General features: G+C 43.8%; 1 protein-coding gene across 5 annotated transcripts in view; it reads left to right on the top strand.

The window, feature by feature from the left end:
* Positions 1-9,213: 9,213 nt before the first annotated feature.
* The window catches only part of LOC102051093 (ankyrin repeat domain-containing protein 26-like), a 59,351-nt gene continuing 45,891 nt past the window's right edge, over positions 9,214-22,673 (top strand). The window contains exons 1-9 of one of the 5 annotated variants that reach the window (XM_055711726.1): positions 9,214-9,813; positions 13,771-13,885; positions 14,116-14,289; positions 14,397-14,503; positions 15,005-15,142; positions 15,910-16,049; positions 19,525-19,575; positions 21,867-21,900; positions 21,983-22,052. In XM_055711726.1, the coding sequence (XP_055567701.1) occupies positions 9,608-9,813; positions 13,771-13,885; positions 14,116-14,289; positions 14,397-14,503; positions 15,005-15,142; positions 15,910-16,049; positions 19,525-19,575; positions 21,867-21,900; positions 21,983-22,052 (1,035 nt within the window). In that variant the 5' untranslated portion in view covers positions 9,214-9,607. Of the gene's footprint in view, positions 9,814-13,770; positions 13,886-14,115; positions 14,290-14,396; positions 14,504-15,004; positions 15,143-15,909; positions 16,050-19,524; positions 19,576-21,866; positions 21,901-21,979; positions 22,053-22,673 lie in introns of all 5 variants that reach the window. The other 4 variants (XM_055711725.1, XM_055711729.1, XM_055711728.1 and 1 more) reach the window with 4 other exon arrangements.

The raw sequence follows: 22,673 nt of genomic DNA, 5'->3' as shown, positions 1-22,673 counted from the left end.
GTGAGAGGTTTAGTCATCACCAAGTGACCCAGGAGATTGTTTTTCTGTGCGTGTGCCAGAGGTACCATCTGCAGATCTCAGGGAGGCAATCTTGGAGAAAGAGACAAAGGCAGTGTTGATTTGGAGGATTTGATATTTAGGTTGTGTGATTGTGTGTCAACCAAGGCAGGGACAAAGGGACCCATTTCCCAAACTATTGTAATGAAAACAGGATGGGTGGTCTGTCTACTAGATTCAGGATCTGTGGCAACAAGAAGAACCCTACTGGTCACCCCTGCTGGCTCTATGGACTATGACTGCTTTTACTGTTCTACTGGCTGGCCTGGACATTTTAATTCCCCTATGTTACCGACTCACAGAGTTTCAAAACCTACACCTGCACCCAGTTGCTCTGTGTCTGAGGTGCATGGGGTTTTACTTCAAAGGTGGCCAACTTTGAAAAAGATGGGCTGTTGTTCCCTTAACATTCACAACAGTTCTGCCCTAGGCAGAAACACAAACTTACTGATCCTCATCTTGACAATTAAGACTGATCCAAATGACTAACATTTTACAGACTGTGTTTATTGGTCTCTCAAACATTTTTCTCTTGAGTACCCCCATATCTGATTTCCTCTTTTCTAGTCTCTCTTTCTTTACATCTATTTTTTTCTGCTCTTTTTAGACCAGTGCACCTGTAGGTCACTTGTGCTGCCACCCACCTGAACTTGAACGATGTTCAAGACAAGATGGAGTCCAGTGTTGTTTAATCTTAAATAATCTGCTGTATAGCTACTTATCTAGCCATAGACAATTACTCCAGAGCTGTCTGACAGACATAGCACAGCTAGTAGTTCAGTGGTAGATCACAGCCACTGGGCATCTGTGCAAAAAAATGCATCAGGAAGAAATCTTAAACTTTTATATGCTAGAGGCCTACTTATTGCACTTCTGTGAGAATGGAGAATAGCCAGCCAAGTAAAAACCCAGGAAATACTAATGCGTTAAGCTGATGCTAAAGAATATGGAAATCTAGGGCTTCTTCAGTACACATGTGGCTTCACCCACAGCTGGAGTTCACCAGAACGTCAGAAAACAAACAAATGTACAATATACAAACAAAAATCTCTAGTGGGAACTGAGGAACTCAACTACCTAGCTAGCGTTCCTACTGCTGGCGTGGGACATGACTAAGCCAAAGGCTCTTGCAAAGTGCTGAACAAGGCAGACAAACTGTCCCTAGAGACGAGTGACAGTCATGGTGACATTCTTCTTTTTACTGTGATCAAGCCTAGAGACATAGTACTGAGATCAACTAGGATCAAACCTGAGGGTAGGAAAGTAAAAATATGTGACATTTCCCTGAAAAGAGTATTGTTTCTTTTTAGAAAAAAGAAATGGCACATCTGTAACATCTCTCCTTGGGAACACAAGCAGGCTGGTAAAGAGGCTGACAATAGACATCAGATCCCTGGGAATAGCACCAGGATTCACCACTGACCCACTCTCTGTCACACATAGCTGCTAGGTGCAGAGGAAAGCCTTTTGACAGGTGATATTACTCTAAGATGGTTATATTATTAGTAATGAACAAGGCACTTCAACTATCCCTCTTTGGCTTTTATGTAGGAAAAAATACTTTCTCTCCTCCTTTCACCCCTCTTGGATCTAGAAGAAAATTTATACTTTTCTGGATTTGATCCTTGGTGAATTAGAATTACTATAACACTGAAATTGGTTTTTCGGTTGGTCTTTTGGTTTGTTTTCTGTATAAACAAAAATGGAAGGCAGATTTTTCCCAAGTAGTGTACAACCACAAGTGCTCTGAAAACAAACAAGGTTTGTATTCCAAAGCTAGTTACACATTTTAAATAGCCTATCAATTGTATTTTATATACATACTTACTCAACAATATATGTACATATGTATTATGTATATAAACAAAGCCACAAATGATGCAAGCTGTATACAATAGACCACTGTAATTTGAAATGTATAGCAACAGTAAAGGAAAGCTCCAGTCTTTGTAGCAAAGAAGAAAATTGGTTTGTGATTACTCCCTTAAAAATCTTGCTAGTAGAAACCAACCAGTCAAAAAAGTATATACATGGCGTAACAGTGGTACCCAGAGACGAAACAAAGAAATGCACCCAGTTATTTCAATAATTTATAAAGTATTAAGAGTATTTTCCATAGACAATTAGTATTTTTATTACCAAAAGTAAACCCTTCACTAGCTTATGTAAAACTCATACCCTGTATTTTCTGTCTTTCATTAACATTATTTAGAGCTATCTGCAAATATAGAAATCAATGTTTTTCAAAACCTGATGTTGAAAAATAGACCTTCTTGCTTGCATACTGCATAGGTGATTCTCTTCTTAGCTGCCTTTTAATTACTTTGATAAAATGTAATGGCCAATAGCTATCCTGCAATTTGGGGAAACGTTGCACTATGTTTCATTAGATACCTTAGTATTTTATTTGCTTATTTACCTCTTACTCTAGTTACTGAAAAGATAGTTGTCCTTCCAGTAATTACTGGTAGGCCAATAAAATTATAAATGTCCATTTTTCCTTTAGTTATGGGTTAACTTGTACAGGAAAAAAAATCAAAACTATTATCATTGTAATACAGCAGTGGAACACTCAATGCCTTTTGCAGCAAGGTCTGTACAGACTTAGCAAGCCAATTTGCTATTTAAATATGAGATGGGAAACAAGTGGTTATAGTAACTGAAAAGATGGGGGAAAGGTGGTAGCAAAGACCTAACTGCTTTCAGCACACTATTCAATACCAAAAAACCAAACACCAATAAAACAGAGTAACTTTCTAGCTCTGAGAATACCAAATACAGCCAGCCGAGCACCAGCCACACAAGAAGGGTTATTTTACCATTTCTAGCTACTCATTTTGCTTTGTTATAAAAAAGCCTCACTTCAAGAGAAGAATTTGCCACTTCTTTGTATCACTCCTACAGGTATATGAGAGTTTCTTGATCTCTCAAATACCTGAGGGACCATTACCACAGTCAACAATGATGAATGAAGCCTGAGGCTTAAATCAACACAAGGTTTAATAGTAACAAGCCTTTTACTTTCATTCCATGAGCTTCTAATTTTAAACTAAGCAGCCTGAAAATTATTTATAAGGGAAGATTATTTTAAAAGAGTATTGTAAACCAATTTCCATGGACAGAAGAAACTGAAGTTGAATTTCAAAAACCCCAAAAAATCTAAACGTTATACCCACAGAGGCTTTGACACAACAGAATAACGCTTTAGTGGGACAGGAAAACTTCCAAACATAAGGTTGGAGGTGAAAGAACGTCGTTCCTTAATCATGTCACACCACTTAAAGATAAGGAAAGGATTCTGCCCCCAGCTTGGTACACTATGTAACTATGTCCTGCAATATATCAAACAGAGCAAGATGACCTGGAACAGGCAATTTTGCCTACTTACGGGGACTATTTCTGTGGGTAAATACATAACATTTACATTTGTTGAGCTCATGCATTAGCGCACTAAGTCATTGATTTATTTTGAAAAATTTAGTATCCCAATAATAAACTATACATTCAAGATATCTTTGCTGCTGGTATTCTTTTTCTTCTTTCTTTTCTAGCCTTCTTAAAATTCAGCTGAAGTTCTTGTCTTGCAGTAATAGATTTTTAGAAATAAAATGCTTGTCCCAAGCAGGAGCATGGAAAAGATATAAATTCTTTATCTTGTGCATCATTTGGGCTACAACTATTCACCTCCTCCTGGATTCAACTGGAGTGGTGAAGGACTTTGTCAATTCCAGGTGTTGGTTCTTGTCCCTTTCTCAGAATACTGTCACACAGCTGGGTGTAAGCAGAGAGTAATTTTGCAAACAGCAGCCAGTATCCCCATCTAAAGCTATTACCTTGAGCCTGTGGATTGTTTTGCTGAGTACTTCCTCAATCAATCGCTTCAGAGAGAATCCAGTCCATCACTTTAAAAGGGAAAGGGCATCAGCGAATGTCTACGTGTACCACAGAGGTGAAAGGCAACATCCTTCCTTCAAAGTAGAAGGCAACAGCAAGCAGCTAGAGGGAAGATCACCTTAAATCACCACAGATGCTTGCTAAACATCAGCTAGACATCTGGAAACAGCATAGTAACTGGGCAATAGCAATCTGTGAAGTTTCCACAGGGAAAAGCAAATTAGCAGGTTTCACACATGGGAGAGGTGTGCCACTAAAGCTGAGTGGGGAAACTCCGCAGACATACCAAATGAGATGGGATGAAGTGTCTGTCCTCATGGTGTCCTGGTGAACAGGGTGAAGATACTGTTAAAAAACCTCACTTGCTCACGGGAGCAAATCTAGCTATGGCAACATAATTACGCTAAGAAAGCCATCCTACCATGGAATGTAGATCTACCTCATTTCCCCATCTCCAGTGCAATCCTAACTTGAGCTGTGATTTCAATATTGCCTTTGACTGAACTGTATGCCGCACAGTGTTTCTGTATCTTGGGAAATAACACATCTTGGAGCAAAGAAAAACACATTTTCAAACAAGCCTGCCTTCCAAAAGTATGCATTGAATAGTACTCTTCAGACATTATAACCTACTGGAGGGTATTTGGCCATTTCAGTGTTATTCTTCAAGATTGCTCCTCAGGGTTGCCCTGGTAAAGCTATTTAAAGGACCACTCCAAGGTCACTTTTCAGGACATCAGGACATGCCCGAAACACTCCATGAATAGTTACATGTTATGTCATGTCTACTCCTGTGTGCAACACATATCTCAAAGCACCTGGAACATACCTCCTACAGCCTTTTGACACATACTATCCATGCTGAAGCTTGTTAATCGTTGCTTTAGGACTCAGTACCTCAACAGCAATATGGATAGATATTATTCCTATCATACTTGCAAACTGGTGAGATCATAGCATCTTTCAGATGTGGGGTGACCAACAGCAGGCCTCTAATTTCTGCATGTGAAAAGACACGTTTCATAACCTCACAGCAGGAGCCAGAAGAAGCCATAAATGAAGAAAAACTCATTTCCAAGACACAGCCTTTTTCAAAAGTGTGAAAGCTCAGGAATGTGGGCACACAAACTCCCTACAGATGTGCAGGACTGTAATTCAGTGAGGGAAATTCCTCTAAAGCAATTTAGCATCACTGTCCTGGAAATGGTTTAACTACGTGCATGACCAGCATAATTGCTGCATTTCAGAGACACAGCATACCTAAATGTGCTGGGGGCCACTGGTGAAACAAACATTCCCATCAAAATATGACTTTTCATTTTAAAAGCACCACAATCAGAGAATCATAGAATTATTTAGCTTGGAAAAGACCTTTAAGATCATTGAGTACAACCATTAACATAGCACTGCCAAGTACAGCACTAAACCATGTCTCTACATCTACACATCTTTTAAATACTTTCAGGGATGGTGATCCAACCAGTTCCCTGAGCAGCCTGTTACAATGCTTGACAACCCTTTCAGTGAAGAATTTTTTTTCTCGTATCTGATCTAAACCTCCTGTGGACAACTTGAGGCCATTTCCTCTTGTCCTATTGATTGTAACTTGGGAGAACAGACCTACTTCCCAACTGTCTACGATCGCCTTTCAAATAGTTGTAGAAAGCAACAAAGGTCTCCCTTAAGTCTCCTTTTCTCCAGGCTAAATAACCCCGGTTCCCTCAGCCCCTCCTCGTAAGATTTCTTACCTTTCAGGATACATCCCCAAATCAGTAACAAGGCATCCGATCACATAATAAGCATTTGCTTAAATAAACTCCACTAAGCTTCAGAAAAGCACCAGTTTTGAGCATGTCTGTGGTTTTACCTGACACTAGATACATCCCCTAGTCTGACCATTCCAGGAAAAGCTAGCTTCTTGTCCCTTCATCACAGCAGTACAGTCAGTAGCATGGACGGACAGTTGTAGCTTGCTGCTTGATGGAGAAGTTCCGCAGCACGATTTTGTGGGGCTGGAAAGTGCAATTAGCAGACACACATGGCACACCAATACGTTGTTGCCGCTAGATGGCAAAAAGCGCACGTGGAAAGCAGCACCACGTTCCGGAGGGGACTACGAGTGTCAGTGTCTCTTCATCCAGGGGAGCTGATTCCTTGCTCGAGGGGCACAAGCAGGAAGACAACAAGGCAGCACCAGAGCCCTGCCCAAGCACGCACAGCGCCTTTGGAAAAGCTGCACTGAGTCCCAACATTGCCTAATTACCCACCTCCCTCTGCATCCAGTTTCGTTGTAAAGCTAGTTACCCAAAAGATATCAAAACCTCCACAAACAGGCTACAGCTGAAGCCCCCACACGGGGCATGGGGAAGCTCTGAGGACAGGGCTCAGCAGAGTTCAGAAGTCCCGGCTGCAAGAGGCTGTGAACCTCTGAGAAGAGTGCAAAAGAAGGGGGCAGGGGAAAATCCTTAGCCATGCAGGTTTGACTCGGCAAGACTCCTTGCTGCCTTGCGATTATGGATTATGCGATGTGGACAGAGATGTAACTAACAGTAAAACCCATCCCCCCCGCCACCGCCTCATTTCAGGGATGTACATTGAGAGGGTCAGGGCATCCCTGGCACCGCCTGGGGAGCTCCAGGCCACGGCCACTGCTCCTGGTGAGGCTGTCTCCAGCACAGTGCTGTCACGAGTCACTGACAGGGTACGAGGGGCAGTGTCGGTGCTCGGAACTGTGCTACACGAAATCAGTGGAGGGATGGGAGAGGCCAGTGTAAAAGATGGTGAAGTAACACAGCTTGTGTTTATTTGCTTGGAGAAGTGAAGGTCTGAATGTACTTTTTCTCTTTCTTTATACTGTTCTGGGGACAGTAAGCAGAGTCTGCCAAGAGTGCAGGTCACCAGGCCAGTCCATAGGGATGGGCAGGTCTGCGGTCCTACTGGGACGTCACGTCCATGGGTGAGGGTCAGGGCTGAGAGCAGTGAAGGCCCAGCACAGGCCTGGCTGCAGCTTGAGGCCGTGGAAGCATCGTCCGGCTCTGACGGATGAGTTCCCTCTCGGAAGAGAGAGGAGTAACGCCACCATAACTCGGAACGACTGCATGAAGTTGGCTTTGCCCAAGATCACCCCCAGAAGCCTGTCTTAGGCACCAGTTGAGCAGGAGGCAGTTGGGGTTTTGCTTTTCTGAATGGTGTCTTTGCTTCCCAAGGCATTATGCATTGTAAGGTGATGCAGAAAAAATTGCTTACTAGTAGCTGCCTCAGTCCATCTTTCCCTGGTCATGGAGACCCAGAAGTAGAGTTCCCAGAAGTGCTTTTGAGATTGCTCTAGGTGATAGATTCTAGCTTTTAATTTTGCATCCTTTCTGGCTAATAATAAACAAACAGTGCCTGTTGTGCCCATAAGACTATAGCCACAGGACTCATCAGCACCCCCTTATCTGCAAAGCCTGAAACTGAATTTCAGCCCAGCCAGCTACCCAAGTCCCTACCAACTAAAACTGTGTAATCACAGGGGGTTTTAATACCATTCTGAAACATTTGATATTGGACAGGAACTGTAGGGTCTCCTGGTCTTGGCTGGGGAGTGACCTGTAAAAAAACCAAAGTTTTGGGGGCTGAGTATGTGTGCACTTGAAAAAGAACTGGAGAAGAAATACTTCCTCCTGGAAAGAGCACAGAGACGGATTGTGTTTATTCTGTATTGCCATCTTGTAAATAAAATCCTGCCTTTCTTCTAATGTCTGGAAGAAAACAAATATACCCCATTAACAAATGCATTTTGCTCTCCACTTCTCCATTAAATGGTCAGACTGATTACAGAGGCACTCTCGAAATGGCTGCTGCTCATAGCCATTTCCCAAAACTCAGAATTCAGGTTTTGCAACCTGAATTTACTTGGCTGTAGTTTCAGCAAGTCTTTTTTCTGTCTTTTTAAGATTATTATTATTATAGCTCTTACTTCGAGAGATCACGTCTGAAATAACAGAACACTGCTAATACACTGAGCATCAACTAAGAAAGGTGACTGTACATCAGCCACTTTGGTCGGCGAGAACACTGCCAGAAGGCAAACAGGCTTGATAAAACTGTGAGGACTCATTCCGAAAAGGAAAATGAAGGTTTTAGTAGCTGCACCATTATTAGCGATGAAGGAAAAGAAGGTATTTCAAAGGGCTGAATCTCCTCCCTAAAAAGTGGTACTAGATTCCTGTCCTGTTGCAATCAGTATTTTCACTGCTTATCACAGCGAAGTGTGTCCCTCTTCCTGACCTAGGTTTTCTTTGCCATCTCTCCATTTTTCACAAACTCACAGGCAAGAAGCAGTTTCGAATGTTAGGAAGAAGTGTTCTGGCAAGGCATTCCATGAGTCAGACAATGTAGAGTATACCGGACTGTGACATCACCCCAAAACCATATGGTATCTTATAGTAAGGTTTCACCACCCTGAACTACCTAGCAGCATCACCGTAGCAGTACAATACAGAGAAGGAGTCCCAACTTCTCTATACCAAAGGCACAACCTGTCTTTTGATTTCTGTACCACATTTCTGTACGCTCAGGGGGTGTGTTTGTTCTTTCATGGCAGTGCCAGCTCAGCCGTGTTTAATGGAAAATAACTTTCTGATCCTGTCATGGTAAGGCAGGTAACTAGCTGATGCCTGCAGTCCCCCTCCAGCCCACCTCCCGTTATATTAACCCTTGCAGTTTGTTCCCTTGGCATCCATTTGCCCAGGCCTAACGATGGCACACGAGCAGTACTGCTCAATAAAGCAGGAGAGGAACCGCATCGGAGAATTGTTGTGCCCGTAACTCCTTGAGGTTTCCTTGCCCTGAACGACAAGCGCTTTCCCAGTTGCTTTTGAAAGCAACCAGGCCCCGCCGGGGGGCAGCTGCTGCCCGGTACGCCGGCACCCCCACGGGCTTCCCAGCAGCGGCCCGAGTGCTCTGCGGGGGGAGCTGCGGCCCCGCCACCCGCCCGGCTTCCCGCCGCCCCCCCCCGCGCTCGGCAGCGCCGCGTCCAGGTGCCTCCCGCCCCACAACCGCCATCCCTCCCTGGCGCCCGCGGGGCAGAAAGTGACGTCACTCGCGTTGCGACGCACGCGGCAGCAACCGGCACGGCCAGCCCCGGAAGTGACTGTTTGGCATTTAACCGCCCCGCTGACGCCCACGCACCGCCAGAGGCTGCGCATGCGCAGAGCCACAGGCCCTCCCGGCGCGGCGGGCCGGCCTTTACCTTCCCATCGTGTCTGACCGCGCCTGCGCGGGCTTCGCTGTGGTGAGGGAGGCGCTGTCTGCAGCTGCCGGCGCTGGGAGCAGCTCCTGCCCGCAGGTTCCCGCCCCCCTGACGGTTCGCTCCGTAGACAGCTGTACCGAGCCGCTGTCTGGGCCCCCGATCCCCCGTCCCAGCCCGGGGCCCCCGATCCCCCGTCCCAGCCCGGGGCCCCCGATCCCCCGTCCCAGCCCGGGGCCCCCGATCCCCCGTCCCAGCCCGGGGCCCCCGATCCCCCGTCCCAGCCCGGGGCCCCGATCCCCCGTCCCAGCCCGGGGCCCCGATTCCCCGTCCCAGCCCGGGGCCCCGATCCCCTGACGCGGCCCACCGGCTGCCTCCCGCCGTCGCTTCCTTGAGGCGGGACCGTGCCCGCGCCCCTGCCGCGGGATGAAGAGGTTTTTCGGGTTCGGGAAGAAGAAGAAGGGGCAGCCGGCAGCGTCCAGCAGCGCTGCCGAGCCCCTCCCCACCGGTGCCTACGAGCTTCGGCTGAAGGACCTGAGCAAGCTGCACCGTGCGGCCGCCAGTGGCGACCTGGGTCAGGTGCGGCAGGGACTGAAGAAATACAGCATCGACGAGCGGGACAAGGCGGAGCGGTGAGCGGGACAGCGGTGCTGGGGCGGGCCGCAGCTGCAGCCGCCGGCAGCTCAACGGCGCTGGGAGGGAACGGCAGCATCGCTGCGGGGAGCCTCAGCCTGGGCGGGGAACCAGGTCTGTGCTGCCTGGAGCCCTTTTCGGCCGAGCATCCCCGTCTTGCCCCGGCCCCCTCCGTGCCCTCATTCCCGAGGGTGTCGCCTTGCCTGGGGGCGCAGGAGCGGCAGGGGGCCGGCAGCAGCCTGGCCAAGGCGGGTTGCAGAAGGAGCCTCACGGCCATCCTCCAGGCACGTTTTAAAGGCAGAGTGCAATTGTATACCCCTCTGAGGCCTCAGCGTGCGGGGTGAGTGGTTGAGCTGAGAAAGCTGCACAGCCTCAGCTGGGAGTAACTTAAATAGCGGTAAGCACCGCATTTAGGAAAGGGTTATAGCACAGAGTAAATGTGCTGTGTATTGGTGCTGCGTGGACAGTTGCCAGATGTGCCTTTTGTGACTGTGATGTTGCAGCCAAAGCAACAGTCTGATTTTAGGTGGCAGTTACTTTGCTGTTTGCGCTGTGGCCTTGGTACAGCTAATTAGTGCCTTGGATTGGAAGATCGGGGCAGTGCCATGCAGAAGAAGCTGCTGCTTCTGCCAGGTGTTATGAGGTGTGTTTCTGAGTGAAGCACAACAAGTACTTGGCAGTTGCATCTTAAGGAGAAGCCTTGGGCTGCAGCATAGCTCCTCATGATCCATCATAAGCATGAGGAAATCAGCTGAAGTTTTTGGGTCTTGTATGTGTTAAGCCGTTAATGCCTTTTCTGAAAAGGCTGAGTCAAAACATCCATGATATTCAAAGGAGATGCTGGTTTTATCAGAGTACTTCAGCATCCTAGGCTGTCTTTTCTGAAGACTGGACTTTTGCTAGCCAGCTAGCTTATTGCCCTGAAAACACCTAAAACTATCAGGATTTGTAGGAAAAGCAATGAAGAGTGCAGGCAGTCAGCACGTGGGCTGTGTGCCTGAGCAGTTGCCAGCCAATCTTAGTTTATGCAGCTGGAGGTGGGGCACGCAGTTTGAGGTGGCTTGAGCACAGTTTTGTGCATACATCAGCTGCCAGAGGCAAGGTGCCCGATGGCATTTACAGAAATAGTTCTGAATGTTTGTCTCTTTTCTTCTTACTACCTTCCCATTCACTGTGGCTGATTCAGTCAGTCATCAGCTCTTAGCAGAGCCTGGTATGAAATGTAGCTAGTTTTTGCATTTTAAGTTCACCTCGTCTAGAAAGCTTTATTTCCTCTGGAAGGGTTTCCATCTGTGTGCCAGGCTATTATCAGTGTTATAACAGGGCAAATAAAGTAATAAACTATAAAAAAAAGAAGAAAAAAAAGAAAAGTCAGCATACACATGATGAGCATTGTGATGGTTTCGGCATGATAATGCCCAGTGCTGAAAAGCTGCTGAAAAGCTTATCTGAGAGTGATTCAGCGGACAGAGTCTGCCTGCTTGCTGCAGCCACTGCACACTATACCCAGCCATGAGGGTTTCAAGGCCACCTGTGCCCTCTTAGTGCTGTGGGTGTGATGTGTTTTGAGTGACCACCAGATGCAGTTGAGTTTCAGGGCTTCATGGTGTTGGAAGAAGAGTTAATATCATTGGAAATAGACATGAAGAATGGGAAATAGCGAAGTAATGGCAAAAATGTGTGTATTGTTCATATGAATATCTCAGTTCTGCTCCTCAGGATTTCCAAAAGCAAAATCCTGCACCAGGGACATGGCAAATATCACACATACAGGTTCCCTCCATAAAGTGGGTCCTGTAGCCCATAAGACCTCCCAAAAAATGTGCTTGAAACAGCATCAGTTAGGAGCAGGCAGCTTTCAGAGGTGGTCTAGCAAAACCTTCAGCCTCGCTGACAGAGATGGGGAAAAGTCAGCGCAGAGCTGGAAGCACTGTAGGCACAATGCCAGCTAGTCATGGATCCTGGGTCAAAGCTAATCACTAAGAGAGATTTACCCTGTCAGCTGCCTGTCAGACTGAACTCTAGAGCTTTTCATTGCTTGGCTTGTAGCTGCTGGGTTGTCGGCCCAAGGGCCATTCAAAGTGCGTACTGCCAACCTGCTGTTTCCCGGCGGGGTTGTTTCGTGGCTGCTCAGGCATCAGCACTTCTCCTCTACTCAATAGGTGATCAGTGTAGCATTGCAGCAGCAGCAGGAGGAACAGGATCTGGGCAGTGTCCCCAGGGCTGGGTGGCAGAAGAACATTGGTGTTACTGGAGGCCTCTTGCAGGGACAGGCAACCCTGAACACTGGTGTTCTCTGCCAGCCTGTTCCCTGAAGTGGATCTTCTGTGGAGCACAGCAGGCCTCGCTCCAAGCAGAGCCATCTCCTGTTGACAAACTGAGAGTCTGGGTTGAGGAGGACAGCAACAAGTCCACAAGTTTTCTGAAGGCTTTTCTGTTTGCAGTGCTGATAGTGACTACTTCACATTTGTCATGTGTCCTAGTGGTTGGTAGTAGCAGATTGTGGACTCCTTCACAACCAGTCCTGGTTAGCTTTCAGATAATCTCAGTCAGTCATTTCTTCAGAGAGGAAGGATCCTGCATATTTACATGGGAATTTCTGAAAAAGTGGTGGTAGTTGCTCTGGAGGTACTCTTCTGTTAATGCTCCAGTCTGTTCCCTGTCTGTAGCAAGACATTACAAGTTCTTTGAAGTTTTCTGTGTTTCTCTCATCCTCTTCTTTGTTGCAGTGGAGGAGGCTTGTCAACTGCCCTGTAACAAGTATCTGCATTACAAATTGCTGTGTTTCTACATCACCTGCCGCTGCATTTGTGTACCTCTCCCTTTCCGTTCCCACTTAGCCAGGGAGCTGTTGTGCTCCTGTCTCAGCAAGGTACCAAAACAATTGCAAGGTTGGTTGAGCTTTCCTAAATAGAGAGAAGGACCTACCTACAGTGATGTGGTTCAGAACTAGTGCTGGTGTTCCCCTCAGTTCATGAGCAACTGTGGGATTTTTATTGCATCACCTTCAAGGGAGGAAGGTTCCAGCTGTTTTCTAGCTTGTCTCTTGCTCTGTTGGGACAGGTGTCCTGCAGAGCAGCAGGTGCTTTGCCTTTGCACAGAGCGAAGCTTGTGCTGATTTGTGCCTGTGACTTAGGGGGAAACACATGCAAGGACTTTCTGGGCAATTTCTTTCAGTGTAAGTAGGCTGGTTAATTGACATCAGACCTAAGATGTTCTGTGGTTTGAAGGAGTCCTTTTCTTTCTGGCAGGGTTTTAACTTGAAGAGTTTCATTTTCTTATGCTGGTCATGTATTATGGAAACACAGTATTTCCTCCCTGGAGAGGAATTCCTCTGTAGTAGGCTTATTATGACTATCATAGTTATACATATTGGAAAGATCAAATATTACTTTCCTGTGCTCAGGATTACAGTGTTCTGTTGTCTGGTTTGCTACATGTTATCGCAGGCACTTTGGTGCAAGTGAGTTCTTGGTTTTGCTGCAGTAGGAAGCAAGCTAGAGGAAAAGCAGAAATTCTCAAAGTGCAGAGAAACGCTAATACTCTTTATATAAAGCCCATCTACATCTCTGATACACTTCTGGCACATGAATAATCATAGAAGAACTTAGAGGGTTACTTGCCATAGTTCTCAGATTCCCAAGCTTTGGTCTCTTTTGCTGTGCCACAGGTGTAGTCCTGCTGGAGGCAGTGACAAACGCCTGAGCACAGGGATCTGTGCAGATTAAGTTGTACAGTGAAGGAAATGGCACCTCACTAAGCAGATGCTGTGGAGGGGTTTTGCTAGCCAGTCTTGGGTGTTTGGTGAGCAACTGCTGTTACTGGTAACAGAATGAGAAATCAATTCTTAAGCTTGCTTTTTGCAAAGTGAAACTTGTGGGCATATCAATTTATCACAGCCTGAAATTATCTCTCTAGTTGTCTGTTTGTGCTAATTTAATATGTTTAATTTTTAGGACGCCTCTGCATCTCGCTTCTGCGAATGGCCATGTGAATGTTGTTACATATCTAGTGGAAAACAATTGTAAGTTAAATCTTACTGACGGTGATAACAGATCACCACTGATGAAGGTATGTGGAATATGTTATACTCTTGTAAGTGGGACTTGTCAACTGTGCATTAAACGGGAGGTGGCTGGGAGGATTCTTTACACAGCTCTGTGTAGAAGCATGCATGTTGTCATCCACATGGAATAGGCATATGTTAGCTAAGCTTTGAAGGTGCTCTTATTTTCCAGCATTGGGAAGCTGGGGTAGTTGCAACAGACTGCTGGAAGTTCTTCCTTTTGTGCTCTTCCCAGGCAGTACAGTGCCATCAAGAAGAATGTGTAGCTATTCTGCTAGAGCACGGTGCCAACCCACATCTGGCAGATGCTGACGGCAACACTGCCCTTCACCTTGCTGTCCGGTGTCCGAACACAACTGTAGCGGGGCTCTTACTTGAGTATAATGCCAATATTGATGCTCAGAATAAGGTAAATTTTTGTATTTGTTAAGAAAGTTTGTTCAGAAAGTTGCATTAATATTTCTCTTGTAGGGTTTTTTTACTTTGATTTTTAAATTTATTTATCTGTCCTTTCAGGAGGGATACACTCCACTTATTCTTGCTATCTCTGAGCATCATGAAGATATAGCAGAGTTTCTTCTTCAGAAAGGAGCTGATGTGCATGCTCGAGATCACTGTGAAAGGTTAGCGGTTTGTGGGTCTCTTTAGTATTCTTTAGGTTGGATTGTTGAGAGGCATGAGGATGAGCTCTGAAAAAAAACCAAGGAGCCACATAGCAGCTATTTCTGTATAACTTGTGAAAGCATGTCTGCGCTTGGCTGTTGTCATACCTCAGTGAGTGCTTTCCTCGTTGAGGATTACAAGAAGGCATTGTCTGTGGTGGCCCTTCTGACAGGAAAAATGCTATTAGTTCAGCAGCACTGCCTCAATTTGAAAAAACGTCTCCTGCATAGTGGCATAATTTGTAAGTGTTGTCTATGTGGAAGCTTTGTCTGAAGATTGAACCTTTAATTGTTTTGACTCCCTCTTGCATGTTATGGTTGCTCTTAATATGTAATGAAAACATATTTTTTTTTTGCTCATTCAGTAATGAGGACAGTAGTTTTTGAGAGCAAATAGGAACAAAAATAATTACAGTGTCTGTGTCAAATGATCGATTTCATATCATATTTTTGATGTTTCAGAACCCCACTTATGACTGCTGCTTCTGGTGGAGTGCTTAATTTAATAAAAGTTCTTCTTCGATACGGTGCTGATGTTTCCCATAAAGACACTAACGGATGGACAGCTGAGGATTATGCTGTTATTCATGGATATTCTAGGTAAATTTTTAACTTTATCATTAGAATAAGTTGTCAGTGTGGCTTTTGAACGTTTTTGGTAACAGCACCAGTTAATGGTATGTTGAGACCTGTCCTGAAGCTGTGCTCAGTGACATCTTCTGATATGTATCGTTCCCTGTGTCTAGTATTAATCTGGAAGTTGAGGAAAATTTCCACCCAGAATTGTCTGTTAGATTTCAAGTTTTGTTGCTAAACTTGCACCTGCCCAATATAAACTCTAAAACATGTCTGTATCCTACAGTTATCCAGAGGTAGAACGTTCGCAAACTAAAATGCATGTCAATCCTCAGGCCAGCACCGTTGTCCTTACTGACTTCCACTACTACGACCAGGAACTACCAGCCTTTTGTTTCAGAGATCTAACCGATAGCCCTTTTGTTAAAACCTTAAGCAGTTTCACCCCTCTTATGGGATAGCTTTGTACCTGTGGGTATCCCTTCTCTAAGGGTTGTGGTTGTGTGTGCTTAAAAGCTGGGCTGAAAATACTGTGCCAAGCTGGAGCTAATAGCTTCATAGGTATGGATATGCATCTATAGAGTGAACATGACTGTATGAATATTGAAGTATGTAATAGTCGTGCAGTAAGTTCTGTGTGTATTATCCTTGGTGAATGCATACAAGTATATGAATTCATGGCTATGAATATATGTGGGATGGATAAGTGGCTGTTAACTATTTTGTTAAACAGTATATGCAAGTATGTGGTTGTTTTTACCAGATATGTTTCCTCTCTTTTCCCTATATAGTCTTAGTAAACAACTGGCGGAATACGCGGACTGGGAAAATATAGGAGAAGGTGATGCACAAGGCATCCCAGGACTTGGAACTCCTCACCGAGCCAGAGCTGCTGGCTTTACATTGGGTGCACCTGCTGTGGACAGAGGAGGTAGGATCTTTAATCATGGAGGAGCTCATGAGGAAAAATCATTATGGCCTTTTTCTTTAGGGGGTTTGTATTGTCAGTGCTCACTGTGTTCCCCATCGACTTTAGTGGAGGCATCAGATGGAGTAGCGCAAGAAGCTTTGTGAATATGCTGACTTGTTGCCAGCTGGAGGTGCTTCTTGTCAGGTGTGAAGGCAGCTGCAATTTGTGTGCTACGTGCTCGCTTATAGGGTTGTTGCGTTCTGCCTGTCAGATTGCCCATCTGTATAGGTTTTCATACAGAGAGAGAAGGGGGACAGGGAAGGAACTAGGTGAGGGTGGTTTTGTTTTTGGTTTTGGGGTGCGTACTTTTACCTATAGATGGCCATTCAGATTGTGAAAACAAATTGCAAAAGCAGTACGTTCATGCTGCGTAGTTTTCATCTTCCTGTAGTTGGGAAGCAGCAGATGAGTTAGCAGGACCATACATGTCTTGTTGATTTCCACTGAGTTTGCGTGTTGTTGTTTTAATATTAATAGTTTCACCTGCACTAAGCTGCTTTGAGTGAGTTGTCTTATTTCTCAGCATCAGTTATGACTGTTTCCGTGTAGGTACTGCAGAGACATACTTAGGAAAAATTGTCTTGGAAAAGTAACTTTGTTAGAAATAATAATGCAGCTTCTGCGTGTACTGTATCTTCTTGGACATAGTTTGATTTACAGTAAAAGTAACACTTTTTCCACTTCCAGTAATTTTATAAAGTAAACTTTAAAAAATCCACATTACCTTGTGATCCAGAAAAGCAATTAAATTGCCTTGTTATCAAAAAATTAACTCCTTCAGTGAGCTAATTTTAAATTTAAAAAACTAACTCCATAGTTTTTAAGATCCAATCTATGCTTATGAGCTCATATAGCCCTGGAGGTATCTTAGAAAACTAATACTTGAATATAGATCGAACTGTCTTGTACTTTACATCTCAGGCCCTACAGTGGGAAGTTTTATTCTTTCTGTTTTTTTTAAGAGTGTTACATCAGAACTTTGTGGCAAATGGGCAGCAGACAGTGTTCAAACACAGTTTATTACTCCTTTTTTAGATATGTCATGAAATATGAGCAAAACATGGGATATTTTTCCTAATTGACTTTTACCAGATAGGGGAATTTAATTTAGAGCCAAACTTTGTTCCTTTGACTTAGGAATAGTTATTTTGATCTAGTCAGAGATGTGTAAAGCTTCTTGATAGATTGAAGGAAGATGTGGAGGTTTTTATATTTTATTTTATTTTATTTTTGGAAATAGGTAGTTTAATCAACAAAACGTTGCTTTTACCTAAACAGCACTCTGTTGCTGCCTCCTGTGCACGTAGATAATTGCTGTGTACCACACTGTAATGGCTGACAGGCCTGGGTTATTTTAGAAGATGTGGCTTGAAGAATAGTACTGTTGTGTGATTCCAAAATTAATATACCCTCAGAGAAATATGGGTTCTTGTACCAAATAATTTGCTCAGTTCCTTGAAAATGATAACAGTACTAATATAAGCCCACAATATTATGGGAAGTCCTCACTTGAAGAGGCATAGTAAGTGTGAACAGAATGTTATGTGGGTTAAGGACTTGGGAGGAGAAAGAATATGCTGTGTTCTCAAACTGTTTATAGTAGGGCTTGTTTTCTTGAGTAGTACAAATCTTTTTCTCCTTGTGCACAGTCTCTTAAAAAATGACTCTGGCCTGTTGAGTGAGAGAGATTAGTAGCATGCAGGGAACACTTACTGGCATTGATTCTGCAGTCTCTTGCTTGCACCCACAAAGCACAGGTCCTGCATCATGAGTCCCTTCAGGCTGCAGTAAAAGCTTTGAAGCCCCCATTAGAGGGGAAGCTAGATTGATCTTGAGACAACAGAGGAATACCCACTTTGAATTCTTTGTTTTAATCTTGCTCTTCATTCCAGTTTTTCTGGCATCTTCAATGTAGTCCTTATTCCTTTTACTACTTTTGCACTTGTTGAACATTCTTCAAAATACTCTCCTCTAGTGAGCAAGTCGGTATATTTAAGAAGTTGGGTCACGCTTATTTGGGTGTTTACTTTTTGTCAGAACATGAACCTTTTTGTTAATTACAGACAGACTTGCAAAAACTTCCAAATGAATGGCTTCCAGCTCTAGCGTATTGGATGACAGACTTTTCAGATTTGAAGTTGGAATTTCTTTGGCAAAAAGTAATTATGCAATTTTTCTAAAGGCAGGGGTTCGGATTTCTAGTATGTCTGCAGTGGCAGCTTTTTTTAGCTGCTGCACTGCATATTAGTGTGTTGTTCCTTCCGTGTTTCCTCGAGTCCCTACAGAAACCATGGGGTTTTCATCATAGAGCTCTTGGAATAGAAATGAGTGCTTCAGTGTGATTTATATCTCCTGAGGTCAGGAAACATTATCCTGTATCACCTTTTAAGAAGACCAAGAAATGGAGAAGGAATGAGAAACAATCTTGAGGTCCTTTTTTTAACTCTTAAGTGTGTGGTTTTGATAGGAGTCCTCTTGCCACATCCATTCCATGTATTTGTGGTAACATCAATATAAGCAGGACTCCCTGCTGCTCTGAGGCAAATGTTATGGCCTTGTCACAACGAAATTTGGTGTCGGATAGCTGCAATAACAGAACCACACCATTCATTGATATAAAATTGTACTAAGTAGTATGGGTAGAGCAGGTGGATGGTGATTTATATTCTCAAGCTTCTCTTCCACAACACACAGACATGCGTACGCACACAAACACACGTGCATGACGCTCACACCAGTCAACGCAGCTGTTTTGGTCCACTTGTGGCCTGCCCTATAGCCCTGGGGGGAACAGGGTATTCATTCTGACTGCTTGTCATACCTGCGTTCTGGCTGGTGGCGTAGCATTTGTATGTGAACAGCTCAGCGGGTCAAATCAATATATGCAGGGCTTTTACCTTCGAACTGAGGTAGGAGGGGCATATGTTTGCATCGGGTACCATCTGACACAAGTGGCTAGTGTATCTCTGAAGTTTGTTGGCACCTACGGATTTTGGGGATGCTTAGACGGAGGGATTTTAAGTGTGCTGTATGCTGTATGTATAAAGCACTCTACAAATACGAAGGAATTGCATTTGCTTTCGGTGCTAGACAAGGACTAGTCAAGTTGAGAGACATATAAAGTTGGCAGTACATTAAATTTCCAGTAATCTGTTTCAGTATTTCAAAACATTGGAATATAGGTATTTTACATGGAGCAAGTACATTAAGTTACACTGTTTGGCACTGTCCCGTAAGAGTAGAGTTCTGTAGATTGTGATAGGTGTTGCTTCTAGCACTTGTAACTGTAGAGTAGGCTGATGGCCACAGTACATTCCCCCTTTGCTATAGCTGTGTTAATGTACTCCTTATGTTTTCCAAATTTCTGGGAATTCACATTTATTCTGATGTCATTGTTTGGTCTGTCCTTGACATGCCTTTCCCTAAATGGATATAGGAATGCAACAATCTCCTAACCAGACATCAAGAACAGGAAAAACAAAGAAAGGTATTCTATACAGTAGCATTTCAAATATGAAACATGTTGTGTGATGTACAAATACTAACACACCTATGATGTTTATTATCTTGGAGGTCTCTATTCTGATGGTTTTGGTTTTATAAATTAGGTCTGAGAGCAGGCTCTGGGCGCTTTTTATTTGTTTGCATGTTTTGCATGGGTCCTTTATTACTGAATTGAGTGTTTGCTTTGTGTCATTGTTGATAGTAAAAAATTTTTTTCAAAAAAACATGCTCTTCTGTTACTCCAAAATGAAAATGGACTTCAGTTAAAGTGGAAACAAGTGATCCCCAGAGACTGCTTTTCTAGATCCCATTTCTACAGCAGGGCATCAAGGTCTGTCTGAAAACTAGCTCATGAACTTTCTCTCTTGCTTTCTAAAGCACAATGGGAACTGGTTTTGATCATTGCTTGAAGTTACTATACATCGAAAGCAAAAGTTCAGATAACTTACTCAACATGGTATGCCCTTTGTTTTCTTTTCCTTTTAATGATTCTGTCCAAGAGCTCGGTTTGGCTGTTATCATCCAACTTTATGGAAGGTCACCAATCTCCTGTTTATAAGCAACTTCATTTTGTGATGATAGTTAACAAGAACTAGTTATCGAGGAATTGAGGAATACTGAAATAGATAGGATGTGGAGGTTACATTTGTTTTTTTCCTTTCTGTCCTGGGAATTGAAGAGGCCCTTTATTTCATCTTAGTTGTTGATAATTGAGAAGTTTTAACACTCTTCAGGCAGGATTCCTAGAGTTCAGATTTCTTTAGTACATCAGTGGTGTGCTGGAGTGCACAGTCGTTGAGTTTGCAATATATGCTTCTGGGCCACACTACCATTCGGAGGGATCTTGACAAGCTGGGTAAATGGACTGTCAGGCCTGTCTTACAGAATTCAACAAGGGCAAATGCCAATTCCTGCACATGGAAAGGAGCAACCACTTGCTACAGCACATGCTGGAACTGCCTGGCTGGAGAGCTACTTTGCTGGGTATTCCCCAGAGGGTCTTGGCAGAAAGTGAGCTGAGAATGAGCCAGCAGGGTGCCCTGCCAACTGAGAAGGTTAACCGTGTCCTGGGCTGTATGAAGAGCAGCATAGCCAAGAGGCTGAGGAGAGTGATTGTACACCGCTACGTGGCACTCACTGGATTGTGTCCAGCTCCCTGGGTATAATTTTGAGCCCCCAGTGCAAGAGAGATTTGTCTTTCATCAGTGAGCAAGTTCAGTGGAGGGCCATCAAACTTTGTCAGGGGCAGGACTCCTTGCTTTTTGGGGAGAGGCTGAAGGAACTGGGCTTGTTCAGTCTAGAGAAGAGATGACTTTGAAGGGGACCCAGCAGCAGCTTCCAGTATGTATAAGGAGAAGACAAAGACAGGCGCTTCCCAGTGGTGTGTGACAAGGAAGCAAAGATACAAGAGGCATAAAACAAGAGAATTTCTAATGGAATGTGGGAAGCTTGGCCATGGTAAGAACAGTAAAACAGAGAGGTTGTGCAGTCTCCCTCCTTGGAGTTGTTCAAGATCAGACTGGATAAAGCCCTAAGCAGCTTTATCTGACCTTGGAGCTGAGTCCGCTTTGAGGAGGCGGTTGGCTGAGAGACTTCCTGATATCCCTTGTGACCTGATTTATCCTGTGATCCTATGTGCAAGTTGCCTTCATAACACTGATGACAGCTTGGAGTGTAGTATAGAATGCCCTGGTTTCGCCTGTTTTGCCTGTTGAATACCTTTTTTGGTGCAGTGTAGAGAACTGCTGGTGATTCTTCTACTCGAGGATAAGCTTTAGATCTTGGTTATGCTTTTTGATATTTCTCCCCTTTTCAGAATAATCTGTAACTGGGTAGAGCAGCAGCTGGGATAGTAAATAAAATGGTAACATCTCTGTAAATAATGTATACTCGTGTGTGCAGTATGAGTACTTCAACAGTTCATTTATTTACTGTCATGCTAAAGCACCAGTATTCTGTTAACTGTTTTATTAACGTAGCATATTCATGCTGTGCTGGGTTTTTTTTAGTTTAGAGATAGTTCTTAAACTTTTAAGTTGTAAAGTTCAAAGGAGATATAACTCTAGTCTTTTTTGTTTTCTTTTTATAATTCAGTGTGACTTGAAAAAGCAGTTGTTTGGAAATGCATTCATTCATGCTGTCTTATGTTAAGTTGACTCCCCAGAGTTTCATTCTGTTATGACATGTAGAGTTGTCCATGTTAAATGTTTGTATGCGCTGGTTAATTTTTAGCATGCCAAATCTAATTTCATCATGTCAATTAATGTTTGACAGCAATAGATGACTTGTCGCAAGGAGACTCAATCAGGTAAGACTTTAAACATACCCAACACTTACCTGAGGAATGATTTCAGAGAGACAGTACTCATTTTGCTTTACCTTTTAAGAAGCTCGGAGAAGGAGGGGAGTGATGTCAGTTGGAATACTTCTGAGGAAGAAGAACTCGGTTTTACTCCCAAGGTATGGTGTATTTACAGTAGATGTCCTGTAAAAGTAAGTGTTTTGAAGGCAATGAGGGATTGAAAGAAACTGTGGTTCCAGCCAATATTGTTTTCTCCTTAGAAGCAGTCTCTGACTTGCCAGCCTTTCTTCTGCTGTGAGTTTTTCCTAAAAGATCTGTAGCTATGGCAGAGCATGCAGTAGATTTGTGGTTTGAGGCAAAAGAGCAATAGGTGACGAGATAAACCACCACAGTTTTATTTGTTCTTGTTCATTTGAGTCAGATTTTAAGTTTGTAAGTTACTGTTATAACCTATTCTGTTCTTCCCCAAACACTGTTAATGTTTCCTGTAAATTTCGTGATAGAATCCTGACTGATAAAGGGCATTTTTTAATGAAGATCTACTGAAATCCTTCATCACCTAGTTCTCCTTTCCTCCTCATCAGGTTACTTAAGAGTGCTCAGTGGATGAGTTACTCAAATGTGTCATCTTTTTTTCTTCTATTGAGATGGCATTCTGTACTTGCATGTAATCTCACACTGCATGTTTTCCCTCTTTTTTGAATGCTTGGGTAGTATTATTTTTGTCAGCTACAAGCTCTCATGCCTACTTTTTTTGCTAATGTTCTGAAGAATTATCA

Source organism: Falco cherrug, chromosome 5 (genome assembly GCF_023634085.1).
Source record: "Falco cherrug isolate bFalChe1 chromosome 5, bFalChe1.pri, whole genome shotgun sequence".
Taxonomy (NCBI): domain Eukaryota; kingdom Metazoa; phylum Chordata; class Aves; order Falconiformes; family Falconidae; genus Falco; species Falco cherrug.
This window is presented reverse-complemented; position numbering and strand designations above follow the sequence as displayed.